Source organism: Periplaneta americana, chromosome 12, assembly GCF_040183065.1.
Source record: "Periplaneta americana isolate PAMFEO1 chromosome 12, P.americana_PAMFEO1_priV1, whole genome shotgun sequence".
NCBI lineage: Eukaryota > Metazoa > Arthropoda > Insecta > Blattodea > Blattidae > Periplaneta > Periplaneta americana.
This window is the reverse complement of record NC_091128.1, coordinates 83,470,703-83,496,808: the sequence shown is the minus strand read 5'-3', so window position 1 is coordinate 83,496,808 and position 26,106 is coordinate 83,470,703. Positions and strand designations below refer to the sequence as shown.

Below are 26,106 nucleotides of genomic sequence, written 5' to 3'. Positions count from 1 at the left end.
CCAGCATCGTGATGCACTTGGGAAGCTACGATATGTAGCGAAATCCGGTTACGAAAGCAGCTATAACGGCTGCGGGGAACATCGTGCTAACCACACGGTACCTTCATTCTGGTTGGATGATCGTCCACCTCTGCTTCGGCATGTGGACGTGAGGCCGGCAGGCGGCTGGTCGGTCATGGTCCTTCGTGGACTTATGTCGCATCAGCATGGGGGGTTCGTGACAATGCTCCACATCCGTAAACTTAAGTTATCCAGAAACAGGGAATTCGAATCATTACCAACCTCACCCGAGTCTCCTCGAGAGACAAGTTCCACTATGAGCTAAATTTGCCTACCATTAACGAATTCATCGTTCGACATCATTAACATCAGTGAATTTCCAACTGACGGCTCAAGGTCAAGCAATGGACTGCATTTGCCACTTGTGCTTATCTCAATTCTGGACCATTCTCCTCAACTAAAGTCAGTTGGGACAGCCAGAATTACCAGTGATTCAGTTCACAGCTTTCAGATCAGAGACTCGTGCGTGATTTGTACTTCTGTACGTGATCTTGATCCGCCAGTTCGAAATGCACAAATTTACGCTATCGCGATGAAGTAATGGACTTCGGACGTTTCAAGTGAAGCATGTGGTAGGTACAGGAATAGAGTGCGACATTGTAGCTAGCATGCAAGAAGAGAATATATTTTGTTCATTTAAGCGCTGAAAGAAGTGTTTACAATACGATAAAACTCAGCTGATGCTCTACATAGCAACGCCGTCTTCACTTGCCTTTTGACGCCGAAAAGACAAGTGACAAATCCAATTCTTACAGGGTGACCCATGCGGGTAGCGAGTAGAAAAGAGTTCGAAAACAGACTTAAAGAGCTGTCAGAAGTCGGTTCTTTCATTGCGATGGTAGTAGTGTCTTTTGCAATAATAATTGAATTAATAACATACATAAATACATACATACATACATACATACATACATACATACATACATACATACATACATACATACATACATACATACATACATACATACAGTCCATTACTCAGAAGAAGACGAGCGGAAAGAATGTGACCTTCTTGACTATCGCTGTTGATTATTATAAACATCGCTCAGATAAGCATCCCAGTAGCCAGGTTATTACTCGTGCAAGAAACATGAGTAACAATGCGTATGGAAATTAAAGCTAAGTTGAACAGAAGGAGACCTAATGTTTCCGCTTACTGCAGTACAAATATTGCTCGTGTTGTCTTATGTTATCTGTTCACATCCCTTCTTCCTCAGTCCGCTCTCGTCTTCTCCTGAGTCACCGACAGTACATACATACATACATACATACATACATACATACATACATACATACATACATACATAAGTGTTCTGCCCACTCGCAGGTCTTTCACTGCAAACTCAGCATTCTCCAATCTTTCCCATTTTCTGCCTTCCTCTTAGTCTCCGCTTATGATCCACATATCTTAATGTCGTCTATCATCTGATATCTTCTTCTGCCCCGAACTCTTCTCCCGTTCACTATTCCTTCCAGTGCATCCTGTAGTAAGCAGTTTCTTCTCAGCCAGTGACCCAATAAATTCTTTTTCCTTTTCCTGATCAGTTTCTGCATCATTCTTTCTTCACTCAATCTTGCCAACACAGCTTCATTTCTTATTCTGTCTGTCCACTTCACACGTTCCATTTTTCTCCATATTCACATTTCAAATGCTTTATTCGCTTCTCTTCACGTCGTCGTAATGTTCATGTCTCTGCCCCGTACAATGCCACAATACATACAAAGGAATTCACTATTCTCTTCCTTAGTTCTTTTCCCAGAGGTCCGCAGAAGATGCTCCTTTTTCTATTAAAAGCTTCCCTGGCCATTGGTATCCTTTTTTTGACTTCCTAGTCCAGCACATGTTACTGCTTATAGTACATCCCAAGTATTTGAAGCTGTTCACTTGCTTTACTGTCTCATTTAGAATTCGCAAGTTTACCTTCTTTATTTTTCTTGCGACAACCATGGTCTTCTTATTGTTTGCATTTATCTTCATTCCATATTGCTCACAGCTGTCATTTAGCTCCTGTAGCAATCCCTTAGTATCGTCTCCTCTTCTGCTAACAATGCCATATCATCAGCAAATCTTATGCACTTTGTTATTCTTCCTCCTACTTTTAACCTTCCCATGTTCTGAAAACAGTTCTTCGCCAAATCCTCCAAGTAGATGTTGAACAGGATAGATGATAAAGGGCATCCCCGTCATATTCCTCTCCCTATTTCACTTCCTTCATACATATCTTCTCCTATCCTGACTTTGACCCGTTATTTCATATATAAGTTACTAAATAGCCTCCTGTCTTTCCAATCCACGCCAATTTTTTTCAGAATGTTCATCAGTTTGTTCCAACCACGCTGACAACGCCTTTTGTAGGTTCACAAATACTATATACACTTCTATATTCTTCTCTAGGTATCTTTCGCTGATTGTTTGTAGCAGTCCAATTGCATCTCATGTACCTTTTCCTTTTCTGAAGCCAAACTACTCTTCTTCCAACTGTCCTTCCAACTTAGAATATAAACGTCTATTTAGTATTCGCAGGAGAATCTTCGCCGAGTGCAATATCAGGCTGATAATCCCGAACTCTTTACGTTTCTTGGCATTATATTTCTTCGGTATTGACAGCAACACCGTCTCCGTAATATATTCCGGCTATTCGTCTTTCTTATATATTTCGTTGCATAATGAGAGAACTACCTTCTTGTGTTCATCCAAGCATTTCAGTAACTCAATGACAATTCCATCAACTCCTGTTGCTATCTCATTCTTCATTTCCCTAAGCGCTAATTCAACTTCTTCTCTTAAAATAGAAAATCCTTTTTCGACTTCTAATACGGTCGGTTCGTATTCTAGGGCTAACTTATCTGGACGATTTTCTGTCTCATATAAGTGTTCTACATATTTCGTCCATGTGTTCAGTATTCCTTGTTTGTCTGTTATTTCATTTCCTATTTCGTTTTCTATCAAGATTTTAAATCTTAATTTTTCATATGTAAGGATTAAAATTACATTTGTGCTTTGCCTTATGAATTTTCTACTTTAATTACGTTATCAAAAGTAACCTTAGGTGAAAGAAGTAACAATGTATGACAAAAATATGACAATTGTATAACAGAAAGTTCGGAGCTGAGACACAACCCAACTTCATACATCGGGAGGTGTCGAATCACTCGAAACACAAACATTCACTTTCCTAATTCGTATAGCATTACATGTTCTACGCCGTCTCATCTTTCAGTTAACAACCCTACATCAAAAACGATGTTATCTAATATCGACGGAATTGGTGACAGCGAAATGGTATTGACGAGATGAATACTAGAAATCGCCATCGGATTATCTGACATTGATGGAGAACTTTGACAAAAATCCAACCAGGTAACCAGTCAAAGAGGGATTCGAACCCACGCTCAACAGTAGCCTTGCAGCACGAGTCCCGTCTGTTAATCCTAAATCACGCCAGTGGTCTTGAAATATATGTTAAATTTCATAAAATTTTTCTAGTGTGTCTGCAGTACTGGTAGTAATAAAATATTTGTGTAGCCTATAACTTTGTGAAAGGCTGGGTATTTGTCTATCAAGAATGACACAAACATTTTCAACAGATATCGTAAGCGATATTTTCCGCATTATTAACAGCCTTATGGGAAAATGTAATTCCTCATTTAACGCTGTATAAAGTACTAGATTTATGAAATTAACTATACAATTTGTACAGATAAGCACAGAGTTTAAGACACATTCTGTTCAATTACAATATACATAGTGGGCCATGACACATTTCTTTCTCTCTCTTTTCTTTTTAGAAAGAAATTGTACTGTTAACTTTCCAATTTAAGACAACTTGAACTTTGCAAAATGTTCAGACATGGAATAATATGTTCGAAACACCTCTTCGGTATAGATCCTCATCAATAGAACAATAGACTTCCAATATTCTTTCTCGAAGTTCTCGAATATCCTGAGATCGATGAATGAAGACTTGGCCCTTAAGGAATCTCCAAAGGAAAGGAAATAGGAAACAAGACTTTAAATCTAGGCTGCATAGTGGCTAATAGTGTCCATAATGATACTGGTACCTGCTGGTACTGTAAGAAATTTGTAAGAAATCGCCAGATTGTGAAACATTCCATGAAGAAAGTCTAAGATGTTTCTAGAAGTGTGGTGTGTTGCTCCATCTTGCATGGACCATTCAGTTTCCATATTCAAATTCTTTAATAATAACTGAAGCAAATATTACTTCTCAACATTTTTAGTTAGCGTGCAGAATTCACAGTATCGTCGATAAATACTGGGCCAATCAGTTCATTGTTAGAGAGCAAACCAAACTGTAATTCTTTCCCCATGACACGGGATTTCTTGTAACTGATATGCGTTTTCTTTAGCTCAGAATCAATAATTTTGTAATTTTGCTTGTTTAGTACACCATTCAGATAAACATGTGTTTTGTCTTAAATCCAGTCTTGCACAATATTTCTGGACAGTTCATCATCTTCCTTGAGCAAACTCCAACTTCAAAATTCGCCGAACATTTCTTGAAACAATTTGGAATGCTGATATTTTCTCCTGTTGATTTGTAGGGCTCCTTATCATCGCAACATTGAGTGTTTCGATGTTCTCAGTGCTGTGGTTTGAATTCGAGCCTGACGTGGGTGCTTTAGTTCCAATACTGTTCCTTCTCTTTCTTCTCCTTCTTCCTCTCCACCTCCTCCTCCTCCTTCTTCGTCTTCTTCGTCTTCTTCTTCTTCTCTTTCACCTCCTTATTCTCCCTCCTCTTCTTCTTCTTCTTCTTCTTCTTCTAATTTCTTATGAGTATTCAGAATGGCGTATGTGCACGGTACCCATCGAGATTTAAAACTCCTCCGAGCTAAAGTAACACTCCCTGGCTAAGCTTACATCAGAACAATTTTAACTCGTTCAATACTGAAACGGCATTTATCTGCCATTGTTCTTTACTAAACAGTTTCCATAGATACGTTGATGACTTTCAGATGTTTCAAAACCATGTGATAAAGAAATCAAATGTGTCATTATTTCATGGCCCACTCTGTACATTAATTATCTGTATTTCCGGTCTATATTTTAACTTTCTTTCTGTTCTCTTTCAGGACTGTGAAAGAAGAGGAGAAATCCCATTGATGTTTGAAGAGCATGAATGTAAGCACAAAAAAAAAAAAAAAACAATCAAACATCACTGACTCACTAGTGAAGTGAGCCGACTGAGCAGAGGAGTTTATGGATCTGTAAAAGGTGTTCTTAAACTTTTCTGACTAAGACCCAAAGGCAATAAGGCGATCAACTTGCGCGTCTCATGCGTATATTTTTAAGTTAAACTCTGCTGTTGAATAATACCGTAGGGTATATTAAAATAATTGCTACCAATACGGTACAGTACTCTCCAATTTACAGACATCATGCTTTCATCATAGTTCGTAAAAATGGATTCCTGAAAACGGTTAAAATTAAGTACTTTTACACTTGGCTGATTCATCTTTGAATGTTCTTTCACCTTTTGGGCTCGTCTCCACTTTTTCATTCTATCAATGTTTGTATTTTAAGATCATTTTCATGACTACTTTTTCAAAGTAGAGGTCAAATTTATGCTGTATTATTATTTTTTTTTTTCGTGTTTATGTAGTTCATCTCGTCGCTAAACTGCACAACTCCGCTGCAAATACTAGTACGTAATGAAACTATATCCCAACTGTTGCAATGTTTTTACGAAAGTCATCCATTCATAGTTGTGAATATACTGGTGAGTTGTTTATGTGAACACAGTACAGTATACACAGCAGACAACTAATGAGATGTTCTATATGCGTGGCTGCACACAATCTGAAATCTATGTTTCGGTATGAACTTGCCACATCTACTTATTACAGTTTGAAAAACAATTGAAACCATATTTATTTAATAATACTATTCATATAAACATATTCATTTTCAAGTTACATCTTACAAATGCCATTATTATCAGACGCTGTATTTATATATTTGGGCAAAACCATTTCCAATTTGCAAAACATTTTTAAAAGATTCACACTCAAATAAAAGCAAACAGTTCCTCAAGTGTGTAATTTCGTTTAATTGCCAGTTCAGTGCAATTTGTGCTTGTTCCTTAGAACACAGTATCTTCATTTTGGCCGCAATTTTGACAAGCAAAATCGTAGTTCTTCTTTGATGGTCAAAAACGTATTTCGTTGTTTGGTTTTAATGTTTGTCAAACAAGAAAATGATTGTGCACACAGATACGATGTGGAGAATTGGAGTAATACGTTTAAAGGTTTGTATAAGATTACAGGAAACTCTTTTCTCACCATTAACCAAACACATCTGAAGATTATTCACTGAATTTCACTTTTAATATCCGATCACATTTCAGTTCAGCTAATTCCTCTTCCACTTCCAAGCTCAATAAATTTTCTACACTGCTGCTAGAGTAATCTGACAGGATTCCCGATCCTGTCGTAGAATGTTCGACTATAAAAAAGGGAATACTTGTTAAGATTTCCCGACACGGATTCCAGACGGTCGGAAATTAGTGGTATAAAATCTTCATGCTTGAATGCTTGTGTCTGGAACTGAGATAAGTATGGCAACATGTCAACGGTATCTTTCAGAAGACGTTTTTTTCGCACAGTGTCTGACGGAAAGAAAGGTATGGTTGAATTACGACTGTTCATGAAAGATTAGCAGTAAATATACTTGGAACCCCTATCATCGGGCCGTGGAACCTCGATCGGAAAACGCTGCAATACACAATAATAATAATAATAATAATAATAATAATAATAATAATAATAATAATAATAATAATAATATCGTCTCGTAAATTACATTGTCCAACTAAACGAATATCATTAAAATCTTACAAAACACCAAACTTAAAAAAGACATTATTTATGAGACAACTTGATAAAAGACGTGGCCACCGGCGTGGCTCAGTCGGTTAAGGACTTGCCTGCCGATCTGAAATTGCGTTCGGACGCGGGTTCGATCCCCGCACGGGCTGATTACCTGGTTGGGTTTTTTCCGAGGTTTTCCCCATCCGTAAGGTGAATGCCAGGTAATCTATAGCGAATCCTCGGCCTTATCTCGCCAAATACCATCTCACTATTACCAATCTCATCCATGCTAAATAACCTCATAGTTGATACAGCGTCGTTAAATAACCAACCAAAAAAATAAATAAAATTTAAAAACGTGATGAAGCAACCACTAGTAGTTTGATAATTGAATATATCATTCATATATTGTTCATATTTTAAGCCAAGTAATATATAAGAGGCATTTGTCAGAAAGGGGGAAAATGTACAGAAAAGTATTTCGTGGTGGTACTTTGGCCAAACATGTTTGATAAGACTGATTTAAATATTATACCTTTATATTATATATATGAAAATAAACTTATTAAAAGTTTTATACCGGGTGAATCTTCCCATCCTGCGGATTGAGAAGTTATGCAGTACCGGCGTTTTATAGACACATTCCCCTGCTTCGTGTAACTTTCGGCCGAATTGACTGCTACGTAACGCACTGAGCACGAGCGGCTGAAACTACCTATTTATAGGCAAATTCAATGTCTAGTATATTCTACTCATTCGGACAGAAAACATACTTTTCTAGAACGTTCTCTAAAAATATGTAGATAATGAAAAAAAAGTACGTATCCAGAGCCGTGATTTGAACCCAGACCTACACCGGGACAATCCAGCGCTATCATAGCACATTAACAAGGTCAACATCGTAGTCTTATCGGACGGGCTGGTGAATACGATATGAGCACCTGCATTTGGCATCGTCTGTATCATGCAGGTTTGCCTAAACACCAATCCGCAGGATGAAAAGATTCATTCTTTATATTCAGAACACATGTCATATAGGCTATATAATGAAATAGCATTTATTAATAAAACTTAATTTGTGTACATGACTACATATTTCTTTGTACTCTTGTTCTAGCTAAGTTCTGCCAAATGAAAAGTTTCAGCCAAAAATTCACTGAAGCATTGAAAAAGGCGAGTTGCGAGAACCCAAGAGACACAGTTGTACATTTAGATTCCGGCGATCCAAGCGTAGAGGTAATTACATAACAATGCATCATACGGGGTGGACGAAAAGTCCGTAAACCCTGTCATCTACTCGTATATAGATTTACGTAAAATGATACGGCTTGCCTATTACGGATCCGCATGTACTCCTCTATGGTCTCTGCATAGATGGATGTGTCTCCAGGGTCCACACCTGTGGAGTAACGGCTAGCGCGTCTGGCCGCGAAACCAGGTGGGCCGGGTTCGATTCCCGGTCAGGGCAAGTTACTTGGTTGAGGTATTTTCCGGGGTTTTCCCTCAACCCAATTTGAGCAAATGCTGGGTAACTTTCGGTGCGGACCCCGGACTCATTTCATCTTCATATCATTCAGACGGTAAATAACCTAAGATGTTGATAAAGCGTCGTAAAATAACGTACTAAAATAAAAATAAAAAAATGTGTCTCCAGGTCTATTTACTCATTTCCATAGCATATGTGCGTGACAATTCCCTACCTGCGCAAAACTCGTTAAGATGCAATTTCACACTCCTGGCTAAAAGAGCTGGTGCGCCGATAATATGCCTCTCCGATGGAATTCAGTAAGCAACATTCGTTAATCACATGGAGGTGAGAAGTCTGATTTACCGGCCATCGAAAAAATACGGTCAACCGTATGATTTCCCTTTTTTCTTTTTATGAGTTATTTTACGACACTGTATCAACATCTCAGGTTATTTAGCGTCTGAATGAAACGAAGGTGATAATGCCTGTGAAATGAGTCCGGGGTGAAGCACCAATAGTTACCGAATATTTTCTCATATTTGGTTGAGGGTAAACCCTGAAAAATACCTCAACCTGGTGATTTTCCCCGACCGCGATTCGAACCCGGGCCACCTGGTTTCGCGGTCAGACGTGCTAACCAAACTCCACAGGTGTGGACCATATGATCTTCTGTTACCCCCGCCAAAATCATAACTTGAAGTGGATTTTGTTCAATTTCTTGAAAATAAATATGGATTCCCCTTGGACAAAAAAGAAAAGTTCAGATATTCCTAACTTCGATGAATATCACGTTCATCAAAACAAAGATCTTTCCTTTTCCTTCTTACTTTGGGAAATGGAAAAGAAACAAGTCGCATGCTTCTTCACGCCGGCCGTATTAAATCCACATCTGATAGCTGACTGTGACACCACAAATACTAAGGAAAATGAGAAAACGGCCCTGGAGATGCATCCGCCTGTGTAAAGACAATGCATGTGGACGTTTTGGCTCCATAACAGGCATGACAAATCATTGTAAATCTATATTGACGTTAGGGGTATACGGATTTTTCGCTCACTATATCGGCTATATAATTATTGCTTGTCAATTTAAGAGAAATAAAACTAAAGCCGAACTCAACATATACGTAGACGTGAAGCAAAAGCATAACATAAATCAATGTTGGAACAACAGAATGCAAATACAGGGACATCATTTTATTTTTACTAACATTTTTAATATTAACCTGGCTATACCTTTGCATCAACGCCGTTTTCTACCCCCTTCCACGACTGGAATTCGATGATACTGGCGTAATATACAAACAAATCCCTTTACTAAGTATAGGAGGGAAGAAAAGTAGTTCATCCATTTACGTAAACTAGGAAATATCGCGCTTTTGAGTTTGATCATTTTCATTAGGTTTTTGTTTAATCAAAATACAGTATAGTATTGACAGTGAGTGTTTTTACTCGCGAACTGAGCTGTCCATGTGGACGTATTCATTATGCAGTGTATATTATACTGTCTACAGCACATTAGCGTACAATATAGAGAATGAAGTTAAATTGAAAAATAAATAAATATGGATATTTAAACACATTTTTGAAAATGGTGGCCGTTCATTTCGAAACAGGCTTCAGTTCTAATGTGCATATTATCGCACTATAGACTATTGTACCTAATCCCAATTACCAGTTTCGTCCTTCGTAACTAGTAACTCATGTTGAAATAACTCTGTACCTACTCTATAAAGAGTGCCTTACGTACTGTAAATTCAATCTTCACTTTTGCCCGATTCGAAAAGATACAATTATTCAGACATACTACCTACTGTCCATCCAACTGATTATGTCGTAGGGTCGTAAAAAGGGAGGAAATCACGTGACAGTTAATTACTTAACGAGGCCCTTTTATTTAAGTTATTTTAAACAGTTGTATAATATTACGTAGACGTCCAATTCCTAACAGAAATTAATGTTCTCACAAAAGAGCTAAGACGACAGCCCAGCCACTAGCTGGCGAATAAAAGCTGGTGGGGAAACCGGAATACGACGTAGGAAAATGGACGACAGTACCTGTGCGAAAATGATTCAATATTGAAAGCTCTTTCGTCACTGGAAAATGCGAACATATTTTTGGAACGTACTGTTTACTGTGACCGTAAGGCGGTCTTGGATCTATGTGGAGGACGGTTTAACTTCATTAGTAGAAGGGGTGGCAGTGAAGTATATTCAAAAACTCAGGTGCAATAAAAGTTGAAGTAAAAATAAAATGATGTCCCTGTACGATGAACACAATAAATTGTAAATGACTACATATTCACTGAAGGTAGAAATGTGAAAATTTTCAACTTTTACGCATAAGGCGAAGTTTTTATTAGGTTATTTAACGACGCTGTATCTACTAGTAGGTTATTTACCATAGATAGTGAGATATTTGGTGAGATAAGGCCAAGGATTCGCCATGTGACTTCCTGACATTCGTCTCTCGGTAAAATCCAAGCGGAAATCGAACCTACGCCCAAGCGCAGCTCCGGATCAACATGCATACGCATCTATTTTTTTTTATACTGTGTGATCTACGTCTGTGATCGTCACTACGTTAGAGCCAGGGGCAGGTATTCATGCAGATTATTTTTATCATTTGTGTTTTTTTAATATCGGTGTCCGCGGAGATTGTTGGAGATTGATTTGTAGGCCTTTTCTTGGCGGAGATTAATGGAAATTTTGAAAAATACAATTATTTTGTAATTGGAGTATTAACTCAATATGAATATTACTTTCCAAATAATTAAAGGTTCGTTGGATTCTGGTAAAGATGCGGTATGGCCAATTGACAATATTTCTGGGATTGAGACTGTATTTAACACACATTCATTAAAAAACGAAAATAACTTGGAGTCCTTAAATTAATACCTTCAAATTATTAGTAAAATGTTGAATTCTCCGTCTTTTGAGTTCACTAATTTAATCAGAACACCTGGAATACCATGTAATGTAGCCTACTTGGATATATAACAAATTCAAGCGAAAAAGAACTCAGAATATGAAATTCGCTATAAAAGACGCAATAGCAATAATTCGCGAATGTGTTCATATTTCGCTATTAGAACTCTATTTCGCGATTTGTTTTATCCGCATATTATACTGGCCAACAAAAAAAAATTGGATGTTTCTTGCACTTTATGAGTCGGTTCTTACTAATTTTGGGTTGAGAAAAACGAATATGATAATGAAAAATTTTTCTTAGCTCTAGTTTCTGTGATACACAATAGCTGGAAGTATTTCAGTTTAACGAATTAAGAGAAAATGATACATTTTAATTACATATGCCAACAACATTGAAATTGCATTTAATTTTTTTTTAAATGGCAGTTACATTCTAAGAGTTCTAAATTTATGGAAGAATACCTGGCAGATGGTTGGGTCTGAAGAGAATCATGTGTGGCTTCATGAGATCGTCGTATTTTAGCTTGCCTCTTGTAAGTGAGTTCCGGAGCATCCCTACGCAAAGACAGCAGTAATCCGCAAGGATTGTTTCATTCAAGCGGCCCTGATATCTTTGTTCCATAACAGAAATATCGTGATGGAACCTTCCTCCGTGTTCATCACTGAAAGCTCCACAACTAGGAGGGAAAAAGTCTAGGTGGGAGTGGAGAAAATGGATTTTAAGGGACATTTTGCATCCGAGTTGATGGTATTTTTGCAGGAGCACTGTCACCAACTGAGTGTAGTTATCATCTCTTTTGTTGCCTAAAAATCCATGAATAACTCCCTTGAAGGCTTCCCAAACTTCCTTTCCTTTCCCCGCCAAAACTTGGTCAAATGCAGGATCCTTTACAAGTTCTCGAATTTGTTGCCCGACAAAAATACCTTCCTTGACTTTGGCATCACTTAATTTCGGAAATTTCTCTCTTACGTACTTAAAGGCCTGTCCTTCTTGGTTCATACCTATGACAAAATATTTTATCAAACCCAGCTTAATATGCAGGGGTGGAAGAAGAACATCTTTTGGGTCCACGAGAGGCGCGGCAACAACATTTTTCTCGCTAGGGTTATGATTTCTTGCTGGCCAGTCTGCCTGAATATAATGTGATTTCCTATCCCTGCTGTCCCACATACATAAAAAGCAGCAATATTTTGTGTACCCCAGTTGCATTCCTAAGAGTACAGCAATGAGTTTTAGATCACCACAGATTTTCCACTTGTGTTTATGATATTCGATTGAGTCGAAGAGGGCTGTCATATTTGCATAAATCTCCTTCATGTGAACTCCATGACCAACAGGAATAGAAGGAAGACGGTTGCCATTGTGAAGTAATACAGCTTTCAAACTAAGCTTGGAGGAGTCTATGAATAGCCTCCATTCAATTGGATCATGATTCAAATTCAAACATTTCATCAAGCCATTAATGTCGCAGCAAACAAGATTGTTTTTCTTCTAAAAAAAAGGGAAGCAGATCCCTGTGACATTGTCTGTACTGTGAGACCCTGACATCACGTTCGAGAAGATTCCATTGCTGTAGTCTAGACCCTAGAATTTCTGCCTTCTCCTTTGACAGGTCAAGGTCTCTAATGAGATCATTCAATTCCGCTTGACTCAGTCTGTGCTGTTTATCATCTTTTTTCCTCAAAATCAGGGTTCTGGGATGTGGAAGGCTTTGTTGGGTTCTTCTTCTCGTTCCACACTGTCTTCATTTTCTACTTCAAACACACAATTTTCGTGGCATTTTTACAAATTTTACGCTTTAAAACACTTCCAAACCAGAAATTCTGCATTAATTACAGCAGAAACAATATGAAATTCACAGTGACAGCAACAATACCTATGTTTGTAACTTACAAACAGCTGAAGAACATTTGTGTTTTGTTATTTGACAGGTGTGCCAACTCCCAAAACAAAATTTCCCCCAAATTTCCCCAAAGTGTTGACTCTAAAAAATGAAATGTTACTTAATATACAAAGCAAGAGCTAATATGTCATTTTTATGGTGATTTTTGAATTCAGCAGGTGGAAATACATAAGAATTAGCTATTTTTGAGCAAGAAACATTTTCATTGTTGACCAGTGTTATTAATCAAAATCACTTAATTCTTGACGATTAGTAAAAATCTATTGTATATCTATTATGTCGTGATTTTCACGATCTCCATAAATACTCGGCCCTGGTTATAGCCTTACAGTATTATGCTCATATTATGGAAAACATGTTGTTAGACAACTGAGGTGCGACTGCAGGCCTCACGTGCACTTGACTAAGAAGATGTTAACGATCATCCGACCAATACGAGTTAACATGTGGTCAGCACGATGACTCTCCCCAGCAATTATTGCCAGATTTAGAAGCCGGATTTCGCTACCTAGCGTGGCTCCTCAAATTCATAACGATGCTGGGTGGGCATCTGTTTCATTCACTGGCTGAAATTTCATACTTCAAAATTTATTCCCTCACGAAGACTCTAACCAACTTGCATTCTGTAACGTGAGCCTAGGCATGATGCCTGAGACTAGTGATTCTCAATCGGAGGTTATGGCCCTATGTGGGGGACGAAGAACAAAACAACAATAACAACAACAATAATAATAATAATAATAATAATATTAATAATAATAATAGTAGTAGTAGTAGTAGTAGTAGTAGTAGTAGTAGTAGTAGTAGTAGTAGTAGTTTTATTTTGCCTGGCAGAGTTAAAGCCATAAGGCCTTCTCTTCCACTCAATCAGATTTCAATAATATATATGAAATAGGCTACAAACTCATGTGATAGAGTACAAAACAACACAAAAGAAGATACCTTAGATATTACATAAAATATAGTAGAAAATTACAAATAGTCAAGATCAGTTACATAAAATAAGGAAAAAATAAAGTACAGTAGGAAATTACATACAGAGTGTTTAAAAATACGGGGCATAATTTCAGGTATGTATTTCCCACATGTAGACAATCAAAATAGTTCATTACAACATATGTCCGGAAATGCTTTATTTCCGAGTTATGGCCTTCACAACATTGAAATTCACCGGAACGTTTTTCTTTCCGCAGGTCGTTGCCATCAAAGCAGACATTAAGAGGGCACTCTGACAGTTCATTCCGAGGCGAAGGTTACATTCAGTGTTGTGTAGGCGTTAGACTGTGCGACATGTATTCAAATCAAGAGCTGGCAGAGATGCACTTCATGTACGGTAAGGCGGACGGCAATGCTGCGCTGGCTCGTCGTTTGTACCAGGAGAGGTACCCACAGCGACAATGTCCAGATCGGAAGACATTTGTATGTCTCCATTACCGTCTGTGCGAGTATGGAAAATTTAACTCTCCTGGTTTGGGAAGGGGACGACCAAGATCTACAAATCCAGAAGTACAAGAGGAGATTCTGGAGGCTGTGAACATGACTCCTTCTATTAGCACACGAAGGGTAGCGTTGCAAGTCAATGTTCCTCATACGACTGTCTGGAGACTGTTGAAAGAGTATCAATTGTATCCTTATCATTTGCAAAGTGTACAGGCCCTGTCACTAGCAGATTACCCTGCACGAGTTAGGTTCTGTCAGTGGTTCTTGCAGCAGTGTGGTGTAAATCCGAACTTTCCTGCCTTAGTATTATTTACAGATGAAGCACACTTCACACGAGATGGCATAACAAATTTCCACAATCAGCATGTATGGGCGTATGAAAACCCACGTGCAACTGTTCCATCTCATCACCAGGTGCGGTTCTCCCTCAACATGTGGGCCGGTATCATTGGTGATCGATTAGTTGGACCCCATGTACTTGTAAACAGACTTACGGGGCAGGCGTACACAAACTTCCTGGAAAACACCATACCTACCTCATGTTTTAGAAGACACTCCACTGATCAATCGTCAACACATTCACTTCTTGCATGATGGCGCTCCTGCACACTTCAGTCGTACGGCTCGCCGGTACTTGGATCGAAGGTTTCCTGATCGATGGATAGGTAGAGGTGGTCCAATTGCTTGGCCTCCACGCTCACCTGATCTGAACCCTCTCGATTTCTACTTGTGGGGCCATTTAAAATCATTGGTTTATTCGTCTCCAGTGCCTGATTTGGAATCCCTTCGGAATCGAATTGTGGCATGTTCTGAGGACATACGCAATACTCCTGGAGTTTGGGATCGTGTTCGCAGGTCAATGAGACATCGATGTGAGGTCTGTATTCAAGCAGGAAGTGGACATTTTGAACATCTTCTGTAATGACAACGACCTGCGGAAAGAAAAACGTTCCGGTGAATTTCAATGTTGTGAAGGCCATAACTCGGAAATGAAGCATTTCCGGACACATGTTGTAATGAACTATTTTGATTGTCTACATGTGGGAAATACATACCTGAAATTATGCCCCGTATTTTTGAAACACTCTGTATAATCAAAATCAGTTACGTAACATAAGGGGAATATATACAATTTATAAGACATAAACTGCTCGAAATAAACTCAACTATTAATTTACTTGCGATATAATACACAGTTAATATAGGAGAATACTGTACATGTGGGTTACAAAACATAAAAAAAAATAAAGAGTGGTCCGGGGAAAGCAACGGGAAGCTACCGCATTTATCTTTCCCAAGAAAAACTACAAATATGACATGATGAGTCTTTCCACGGTAAAAGATTCCGGAAGTGAAATAGGGACTGGTGTACGTCAAGGATGCCCTTTATCACTTACCCATGTTCAACATCTACTTGGAGGATTTAGTGAAGAACTGTTTTGAGAACATGGGAGGAGTGATAGTAGCAGAAAGAAGAATAAGTGCATAAGATTTGCTGATGATATGGCGTTAGCAGAAGAGGAGATATAGGCCTACTAAGGAATATGTTACTGGAGCTAAAATGACAGCTGTGAGCAGTGTCAGATGAAGATAAATGCAAAAAAGATGAATATCGTGGTCGCAGGAAGAAAAATAAAGAAGGTAAACTTGAGAATTCTAAATGCAAACAAGACGAAGAACATGGTCATAGGAAGAAAAATAAAGAAGGAACTTGAGAATTCTAAATGACACAGTAGAGCAAATGGACAGATTCAAATACTTGGGGTGTACCTACTATAACCAGTAACATGAGCCGGGACAGAAAGTCAAAAGAAGATAGCAATAGCCAAGGAAGCTTTTAATAGAAAAGGAAGCATCTTCTGCGGACCTCTGGAAATATAACGAAGGAAGAGATTAATGAAATGCTTATGGAGTGTGGCATTATATGGGGCAGAAACATGGACATTACGACGACGTGAAGACAAGCGAATAGAAGCATTTGATATGTGAATATGGAGAAAAATGTAACGTGTGAAGTGGAAGACAGAATAAGAAATGGAGCTGTGTTGGCAAGATTGGGTGAAGAAAGAATGATGCTGAAACTGATCAGGAAAAGAAAACGGAATTGGTTGGGTCAGTGGCTGAGAAGAAACTGTCTACTAAAGGATACACTGGAAGGAATGGTGAACGGGAGAAGAATTCGGGGTAGAAGAAGATATCAGATGATGGACGACATTAAGATATATGGACAAAGAGGAAGGCAGAATTTAGGAAAGATTGGAGAAAGCTGGATTTGCAGTGAAAGACCTGTCTTTAGGGGGAACACTTTATGCATAATAACAATAATAATAATAATAATAATAATAATAATAATAATAATAATAATAATAAAAATAATATGATAATAATAATAGTAATAATAATATAGTAATAATAATTATCATCTTCGACAAATTTTTAAAAGTTCTATGAAAATTTTAACATCGCACTATTTTGCATTAAATAAGAGCATAATTACCGTAATTTAGGCTATTTGATTTTTAAATTCAGATTATCTACAAAATATTCTCTCCTTCTTGTTTAAGAAAGGCAAAATGTCGTTAGAAAAGTATGAAAGAGAAAAGGATAACAAATGTTTGTATTTTTTGTTCATTGCTGGTATCAGTAAGAATAGCTGTAGTGCTACGCAAACACATCAGTTCTCTCTGAATGTTCAATTGTCTATCTCCAAACCAGGTGGTTCAGAATGGCTTTAAAAATATACTTCTGAATGTTAGGCCAGGGGGCCGCAATGTAGCAATTTGAGAAAAAGAGGGGACCCCCATCAGCAAATAGGTTGGGTCCACGATGCGGAACACCTGACCTACATGTATGTATTAAATTACAAAAAAACAGTAATAAAAAACTGACTTTAATATTATTATATTAAGATCACATTTTTTTATTTATAGGATATTAAATAGGCCACCAATTAATTTATCTCAGGCGGTAATGTGCGGTTGCCTACACATCCGGAGCTGCGGTCGGACTTGGGCTGATTACCTTGGCATTTTTTCGATATTCATCCCAACTGTAACACGAATGTTATTTAAAGAACTAGCGAAACCTTGGCCTCAGCTCGCTATCGCCAATTTTATCGACGCTGAATAACCTAGTCGTTGATATAGCGTCGTTAAATGAGACTTCAAAGAACAATACTTCGAGATCACGGTATGGACAATCTTGTATAATAACGGTTTGTTAATGTCATAGCTTACATGTATGAAAATTTTATTTTTGTTACATTACATTGTAATCGTATTGTTTTATTATTTATTGCTGTCTCGCTCAGAGCCACTGGGCTGTAGACTCCTTTAGTTCCAAATACGATCCTGTGTTAGATCTATATACAGTAATACTATACTGGGTGTAAACGAAATAAGCTGTCAAACTGCACATCTTGGTCTGCTATACATGATGTCGAGTAAACTTTTGTTCTTCTTTTCCTTCTATTTTTGGTTTTAATTCCTAGAATGTCATGTTTTTATGATTGCTAGTAGTCTAATATTTACTGTTCGAGTAAATGTGAACGTCATTTCCAACGAACTACCGTCCAACACACGCTAACACCGCACCGCCACAATACAGAGACAACAGAGTACCCGATTTGTAAACAAGGATATCATCACAGTTGCAATATACGTGGCAGACCGAAGTATATAATGACAGTCTACTATAATTTCCAAAAAGATTAGGCTCACAGATAGTTTTTTTTTCTAGGAAAACCACAAAAGTTACAGAAAAAATTTATTTCAGTAATTTATGCTCTATCACCTGTACTTTTTTTTGGCAGTTCAGATCGTTTACACCCTGTATAATGTCATTATACAGAATACCAGTACGTTTTTGCATGTGCAAAAGGTGAATGTAGACAAACTAATTAGAATGCAGGTTTCTTGATATTTTCTGTCACTTATAGCCATGTCAACAGCACTGTAATAAAATACTATTATGTTTTCATTGCAGTACGTACCAAGAGCCGTCACTGTCAAGAGATGTGCAGGGTTTTGTAGCCTTTATTTGACGTGTGCGCCGAAAGAAAAGGTGTTGGTTGAATTTGGCGTAAGTAACTGCAGAACTTATGAAAAGTACTAACGGGATGTGAAATACAAGGAGGAAAAAACAGAATGTAGCACATTATTTCTGATTATATGCTCATAACATTTTGATTCTTTGACATTGTTATAGTAAGTCGACATTTTATTGAACTACTAGCTGTACCCGTGCGCTCCGCTGCACTTTTTAGAAATAAATATAAAGTAATTACATAATTAAAATAGAACATTGGGTCCAGGGAACATTCGTATTTGATAGAAGAATAAATCGTTTAATATGCTACTCATTTGGTGCAAATATAATTCGTTTAACATTTTTCTAAATTAGTCTTGAATGCATCCTATAATAAATCACTCCAAATTAATAGAGTTGATTGAGTACGAAGATCATTTTTATGTTAACCTTACTGTGCATCTTTTTTTTTTTTTGTTAAGTTTATTTTATTCACGCCTTAACATCTGCGGTCATGTCGCGTGTTTAGAATGTGTGGGTATATCAGTAGGCCGGTTTTACTCTTGTTGAGTTCCTGTTTCTATTGTGTGTTGTAGATGGCTTGTGTTCATGTAATTATAGACTTTGATTAATGTTTTTGGTATTGGTAATTGAGGCGGTGATGAATAATGGCATGTATCTTTCCAATCCGGCATTTGCCTTTATGACTAAGGGAAATCATGAAAAACCTCAGTCAGATTGGTCGGCCACGGGGTTTGAACCCGGGACCCCCGAATGCGTGTCTCAAATGCTACCGCCTGAGCCAACTCGCTCGGTTGTATATCATTGTTTATGCAAATAAAAAAATGAGGTACCCTACACAAATATTATTTTAAGAAACACAGGAAACGAATATGGGTAAATTATGAGCGCAGGAACGCCATTTTATGACACCATTTAAAATACCTCAGCTCCAGTGATCTCTATGGTAAAATGAGTGTATAAAATTAGAGTATTTTATGTGGACCAAATAAAGTTGCAATAATCAAGTTATACCCTACAATATTTCGCAGAATATAAAGTTTTCTGTGCGTACAGATTTCTTTTCATCTTACCTCAGTCCTCATTTGTAGCATTACATCCATCTAGAGAAACTACAAATTTCAAATAGTGAAGTTAATTAGCTTCTGAAATTACTTCATACAAACGCACAAAATATTCTCTGTATATTAATATTGGTAAACGTCAAGGCCGCCTTAAATAGACGGAGTCATTTGTTTTGATTTCATTGTAGCCATCGTCGTCGTTCCTGCAATAACTCCTATGTCATATATCATTTTTCAGATTTATGCTCTATTAAATAACTTAAATAGCGATGCAGCAAATAATACAATCTACTAATATAACGTAATTATATTTCTTTTTTTCGAAAATGTAAGAATTCACGATCTCCTATGCACTACTGCCATAGAATGAATAAATTTGTTTTTATTCCTACTAAAAATTTAATATTTTGCACATAGAAGTTACGGAACGACACTATAATCTGAGGCGGCGGTGGAAATGTATTGTATTTTTATTTTAAAACTCTTGTATATCCTTAAATATCAGTCCTATCAAAATTTTACCTGGAATAAAACTTATCGGAAATCATTTTTAAAGAAACTTTTGTTACGTAACATTTTTCACAAAAATCAATAATAAGCGAGATATTTTTGTTTATTTAATTCAGGCCCCCTTATAACCCCCATTTTAAATAAATTATTTTGAATGCCATATAGCCTAAAATCTAAGTTACAACGAACATAATTTATGTTCCAATTTTCATCGAAATCCGTTCAGCCATTATCGCGTGAAAAGGTAACAAACATACAGACAGACAGACAGAGAGACAGACAGACAGACATACAAACAAAAATTTCAAAAAAGCGATTTTCGGTTTCAGGGTGGTTAATTATATATGTTAGGACCAATTATTTTTGGAAAATCGAAAATTACCAGAAAAATTTCGGCTACAGATTTATTATCAGTTCGTAAGAGATTTGCAAAATAAATATTTTAATATGCACCCCCATAAGATGAATGTTATTTTTCTAAATTATAAAAGAGAATTATTTTGATCTCAAAACAAGACATTGAACATCATTTATACACTATGTTTTTAAGTGTATATACGGTATGTCACATTTTCTACAAACTTATGTAAAATGCCTGCACGCTCTGCCTTAAGTTTTACATAATAGATTACGTCCATTTTCGAATTTTTTTCCTTGATAATTTATTTAGGTTTCTTCAATGAAACGGTGACAAACGGAGTGAGACAAATTGCCTACAGGCTTGGTGCTCAAATAGACTCTTTTCCATTGTCCCGAATCCCATTCCGAGGACACGGACTTGCTTACCTTCCATTGTAGGCCTTCATCTTATCAAAAATACGAAATAAAAATGAAATCATGTTTTCGCTTTCATTGAAATCACCATTGTACATCTTTTATTTGAATTAAGAACCTATTTATATTTTAACATAAAATGTTAGTGCGCTTGACATTCGAGAATCCAGTCACACTGAAAAATCTGAAAAATCATTACCGTAGGCAGGAAAGAAGGCATTCAAAACAGCAACAATAGGAAAGTGAAGGCAGAAGATGATTGCAATGTACTATTTTTTTCTTTTTGTTGTTGACTCTATAACATCTATTAGTGACTTATTGTTGTGCTAACAGATGGAGTTACTTGTCAACAATGTGACGCTGAAACTTGTGTTCAGGTTACTGCCCAGCGACAGTGCTGATATATTGTATTTTTATACTTTTGAAGATTGGCTAATTAATATTAACCCGGCACACTCACAATCGTACAAATTTAAAGAGTCTAGAGTCTAGAGTCTAGACACTCAGGAAATTGTTCTTCTTCAAGAATAATTCAACCAGGGCATCGAGCCCGGAACTTCCAGATTTGGAAGCCAGCATGCTGACCAACAGACCACGGAGCTAGACATGAACTATTTGTGAATTCTTATACAACAATGTTACACTTATCACTACAATAGTATTGAAACGTCTATAATAACTAATAAGCAGGGAAAGGATTTATATGTAAATACATATTTACTTATAAAGCTAATATAATTTATATTTTGCATTATCTTTATGTTTCACAATGTGTAGGGTTGAAAAATCCTACTTTTATTTTCCATATTTTTCCATATTTTAGAGTTTAGTACATATTTTCGTTAATTTCCATATATTTTCCATATTTCATATAAAACAGTCCATATTATATTAGGTTTAACAATAAAACAAAACAAAATTCCATTAACTTTTAAAAATACATTTCAACAATAGAGATTTAAACACATGTTCAGTAATCCCTTTAACATCAGAGTTATTTGAAAATTAGCAGTCCTATCAACAATGGGAAAGTAAGTTACAAAACTGTATTAATTTAATTTAAAATTTTTAACAGACTTCAGTTGTGCAGCTCAACAGTTAAATGCCAGTCAGAGTACACATAGGTTCAGTTTTGTAAATCATACTATAAAGACGGTAAATATGCCAAAAGTACGTCATTCAGTCAATTTAAAATCAAAACTAACAAGTTACATTTCAGAATTTAAAGAAGATGGTTTATCAACTGACAATAAAATATTATTTTGTAATTTGTGTCAGTGTGCAGTATCATCTACACAAAAGTTCCTGGTGCAACAACACATTACAACTAGTAAACATCAGGCCAACAAACAACTAAATTCCAAGCAGAGACAATTGTTTTTAACACAACCAACAACATCGAATGTAAGATCTGAGTTTAACATCGACCTGTGCCGTTCTCTCATCTCTGCTGATATTCCTCTCTACAAACTAAAGAATAAGGTCTTCAGGGAATTCCTTGAAAAATATACTCAACATACAATCCCGGATGAGTCAACACTTAGGAAGACGTATGCTCCATCCATCTACGATGAGACAATACAGAAGATAAGAGATGAAATTAAAGATAGTTCAATTTGGGTTTCCATTGATGAGACTCCCGACAAAGAAGGTAGACTTGTTGGTAATGTAGTTATCGGTTTGTTAAGTGAACAATATTCTGAACGAATTCTTTTACATTGTGATGTTCTAGAAAAGTGCAATAACAAAACTATAGTTAAACTGTTCAACGAAGCTATGGGTATCCTGTGGCCAAAGGGTATTATGTACGATAATGTGTTATTCTTTATTAGCGATGCTGCCCCTTATATGGTCAAAGCTGGACAAGCATTATCTGTTGTATATCCTAAATTGACTCATTTTACTTGTGTGGCGCATGCATTTCATCGTGTGGCAGAAGTGGTCAGAGACAATTTCCCTAAAGTAGATTTGTTGATTTCATCAGTGAAAAAAGTATTTCTCAAAGCTCCCAGTAGAGTTAACGTGTTGAAAGAAATGTACCCTGAAATTCCATTGCCACCAAAGCCAATTTTAACTAGATGGGGTACATGGCTAGAAGCAGTTGAATATTATGCCGAACATATAGACTCTATTAACAATGTTCTCCTTGCATTGGACTCTGAAGATGCAGTCTCAATTGATACTGCGAAAACAGTTACCTGTGACATAAGTGTGAAGAATGACTTAGCTCACATTCAGCATACATTTTCATGCATCATAAAAACGCTCAAAAGTCTCCAAAATAGGCACCTTTCACTATCTGAAAGTTTTGAAATTATAAATAGTACTGTGGAACAACTGAATCGTGGTAGAGGTAAAGTTGCAGATGCAGTAAGAGCTAAGGTGGACACTGTACTTTCAAAAAACCCTGGATATGAAGAACTACAAAAGGTTGTTGCTGTGATGAGTGGTGAATCAACAGTGAAGATTAACTTGGACTTATCCCCAGCAGACATTGTGAAATTGAATTATGTACCAGTTACTTCTTGTGACGTCGAACGCTCTTTTAGTCAGTATAAATCTATCCTCAGAGACAATAGAAGAAGATTCACTTTTCAGCACTTGAAAGAAATGTTTGTAACCTATTGTTATGGTAACAGACAATAAAAATTGTGTTTTGTTGAAACTACATTGGAAGATAAGGTACGTCCATTATATTTTTTGTTTAGTTTGATTAAAATGTACCAATATTTAACGTACATAGTCATTTTTTTATAATTTTAAGTCCATATTTAATTCCATATTTTGGTAAAAATCCATATTTAATTCCATATTTTGGTAAAAATAACTACATATATATTTACATATTTCATATATTTTTAGTCCATATAAATCCGTTCCCTGCTAATAAGCAACTAACTTACACGAATTTGATTAATACAGCTTCCGACAGAAACCACATTACGTGCTCACTACTGTAACTCCGTTTGGTTATGTCGCACCCCGCTTTCCCCCACCCGCCCGTTTCTCCTAACCTTTGCAAAGGCTAGTGACTATGCTGTTAGGTCAGTCTTAGGTATTTCCTAAAAATATGAATGCCGTTCTGAATTGGATGTATACGTAGTATTATACGACTGTTTAAAGTAATTCAAAGAAAAGGGCCCCGTTAAGTAAGTGTCGCATGATTTCCACCCTTTCGACGACCCTGAGACATAACCACTCGGACGGACAGTATCCCATCATCGTCGGTATGAAATGGGTTCTAAATTCTGAGGATCGGAACTCTTCAAGCTAAATTACTTTCTTCCCGCAGGTGTATCAAAAAAGGGTAGGAGACAGCACTCATACTTGTGGAACTATCCATGTAGAAGAACATGTCCGATGCAGGTGTCAATGTAAAGTTCAGGAATCACACTGCAATGAATTCCAGGTAAGCACTCTAGTAACCCTGTATTACCCATGTAATAATTAAAGACTTAAACCTATACACCAGGTGTTTAAAAAAGCATTCATTATTTTGAGAGGGGATAGTATTCATCAAAACGAGGAAAAAAGTATCATGAACATAGATCCTAAAATAATATCTTCAGATATATAAGTTCTTGTTCATCAACATCATAGAAGTTGCTCAATGTGATTTGTTTGTAAAAGAAATAAGAGCATTCAATATTCTGAGAGATGGTAGTTATTATATATCAATACAAAAAGGAAGCATAATAATTACTAAACATGTGTCCCAAAATTAATATATTCCCAAATATGCGTAGTCATTTATCAACAACATAGCAGCTGTTCAATGTGATTTCCATTAAGAAAAAGCATGCAGTATTATGAGAGGTTGTAATAGTCATCAAAACAAGAAAAAAGGCTAATAAAAGTGGGTCTTAAAATTAAATTTTGTATGACAAAACGGCTTTGAAATTGGTACGCCTATTGTAAGAATAGCATATCTTCTTATATGAACTTTTTGCTTGTTTCTCATTTGGTATACTACAGTATCATATCGGAAATATTGTAAACAAAGTGCAACAAAGTGTGAGTCCCTAAAACGTAGAACAGAAGAATGTGTTCCAATGAATGGCAATCACATTGAGAATCTTCTGTGATGTTGATGTACAGTTGTCAAAAAAAAAGTGGCGGCACTCGTGAACAGCGAATATTTTCAAAGTCCACTTCGGGTCGCGGCGATGTTACACGATGCATGTGCTTGTACAAGCAGTTCCGGAACTATGAAAGTGTCCCATATCTGCGCCTCGTAGACCAGCGGTAGAGTGTTTGTTTAATGATTCAAAGGTTGTGGGTTCGGGCTTTCTTCAAGTTTTCATTTCATTTTTTAATCGTTCTTTAGCGATGTAAATGATATTCAAATTATAATTCATATTCAGTTATCGTTCTTTATGGATATCACGTTATTTATATTTTGTTATCGTTCTTTGGAGATGTGAATAAAATTCAAGTCATCATTTGTATTCTGTTATCGTTTTATAACGATATGAATAATAATAATTATTATTGTATCTCCAATGGGGGTTAGCCCTATTTTACATATGTATGTTAGGGCTATAGTTTTATACACAAAAAAGATAAGCATAAAGAGAAATGGAAAAGAAAATTAAATTAGCTTACGCGATGTAAATAAAACATAAACAATCCGTAAATTAGGCATTGCGATTGCAAAACAAATATCAGTTATCAATTTGAAACATACAAAAACATTAGCAACACACATACGTAACACTTCTATAACACAAATATGCAGATTTCCGTACCATACATAATAAATTAATACACAATAGTCACACAAACACAATCAAACTATAATTACGACATTGCGACGACATCAAGCATCACATAACTGACTCACATACATAACAAATCAAGCATCCGTTACAACACATACACTTCAACATAGTAACCACACTTTTAAAAGTTACAAATTTGGCTCCAAGAAGAATAAATAGGACACTGTTACTAATTACTATTCTTCTACAATTTCTTAAATACATCTGTAATAAATCTGTGAAATTCCAATATGAATAATATTCACGTTTTTTATATTGTTATCGTTCTTTAGCGATATAAATAATATTCAAGTTATCAT

At 36.5% G+C, this 26,106-nt stretch overlaps 1 protein-coding gene across 3 annotated transcripts in view; it reads left to right on the top strand.

Annotated features, from left to right (window-relative positions):
* LOC138710051 (uncharacterized) overlaps positions 1-26,106 on the top strand; it is a 45,390-nt gene that overhangs the window by 693 nt on the left and 18,591 nt on the right. For all 3 annotated transcript variants that reach the window (XM_069840701.1, XM_069840699.1, XM_069840700.1), the window contains exons 2-5: positions 5,152-5,200; positions 8,006-8,124; positions 18,616-18,711; positions 24,319-24,435. In XM_069840701.1, the coding sequence (XP_069696802.1) occupies positions 5,152-5,200; positions 8,006-8,124; positions 18,616-18,711; positions 24,319-24,435 (381 nt within the window). The remainder of the gene's footprint in view (positions 1-5,151; positions 5,201-8,005; positions 8,125-18,615; positions 18,712-24,318; positions 24,436-26,106) is intronic.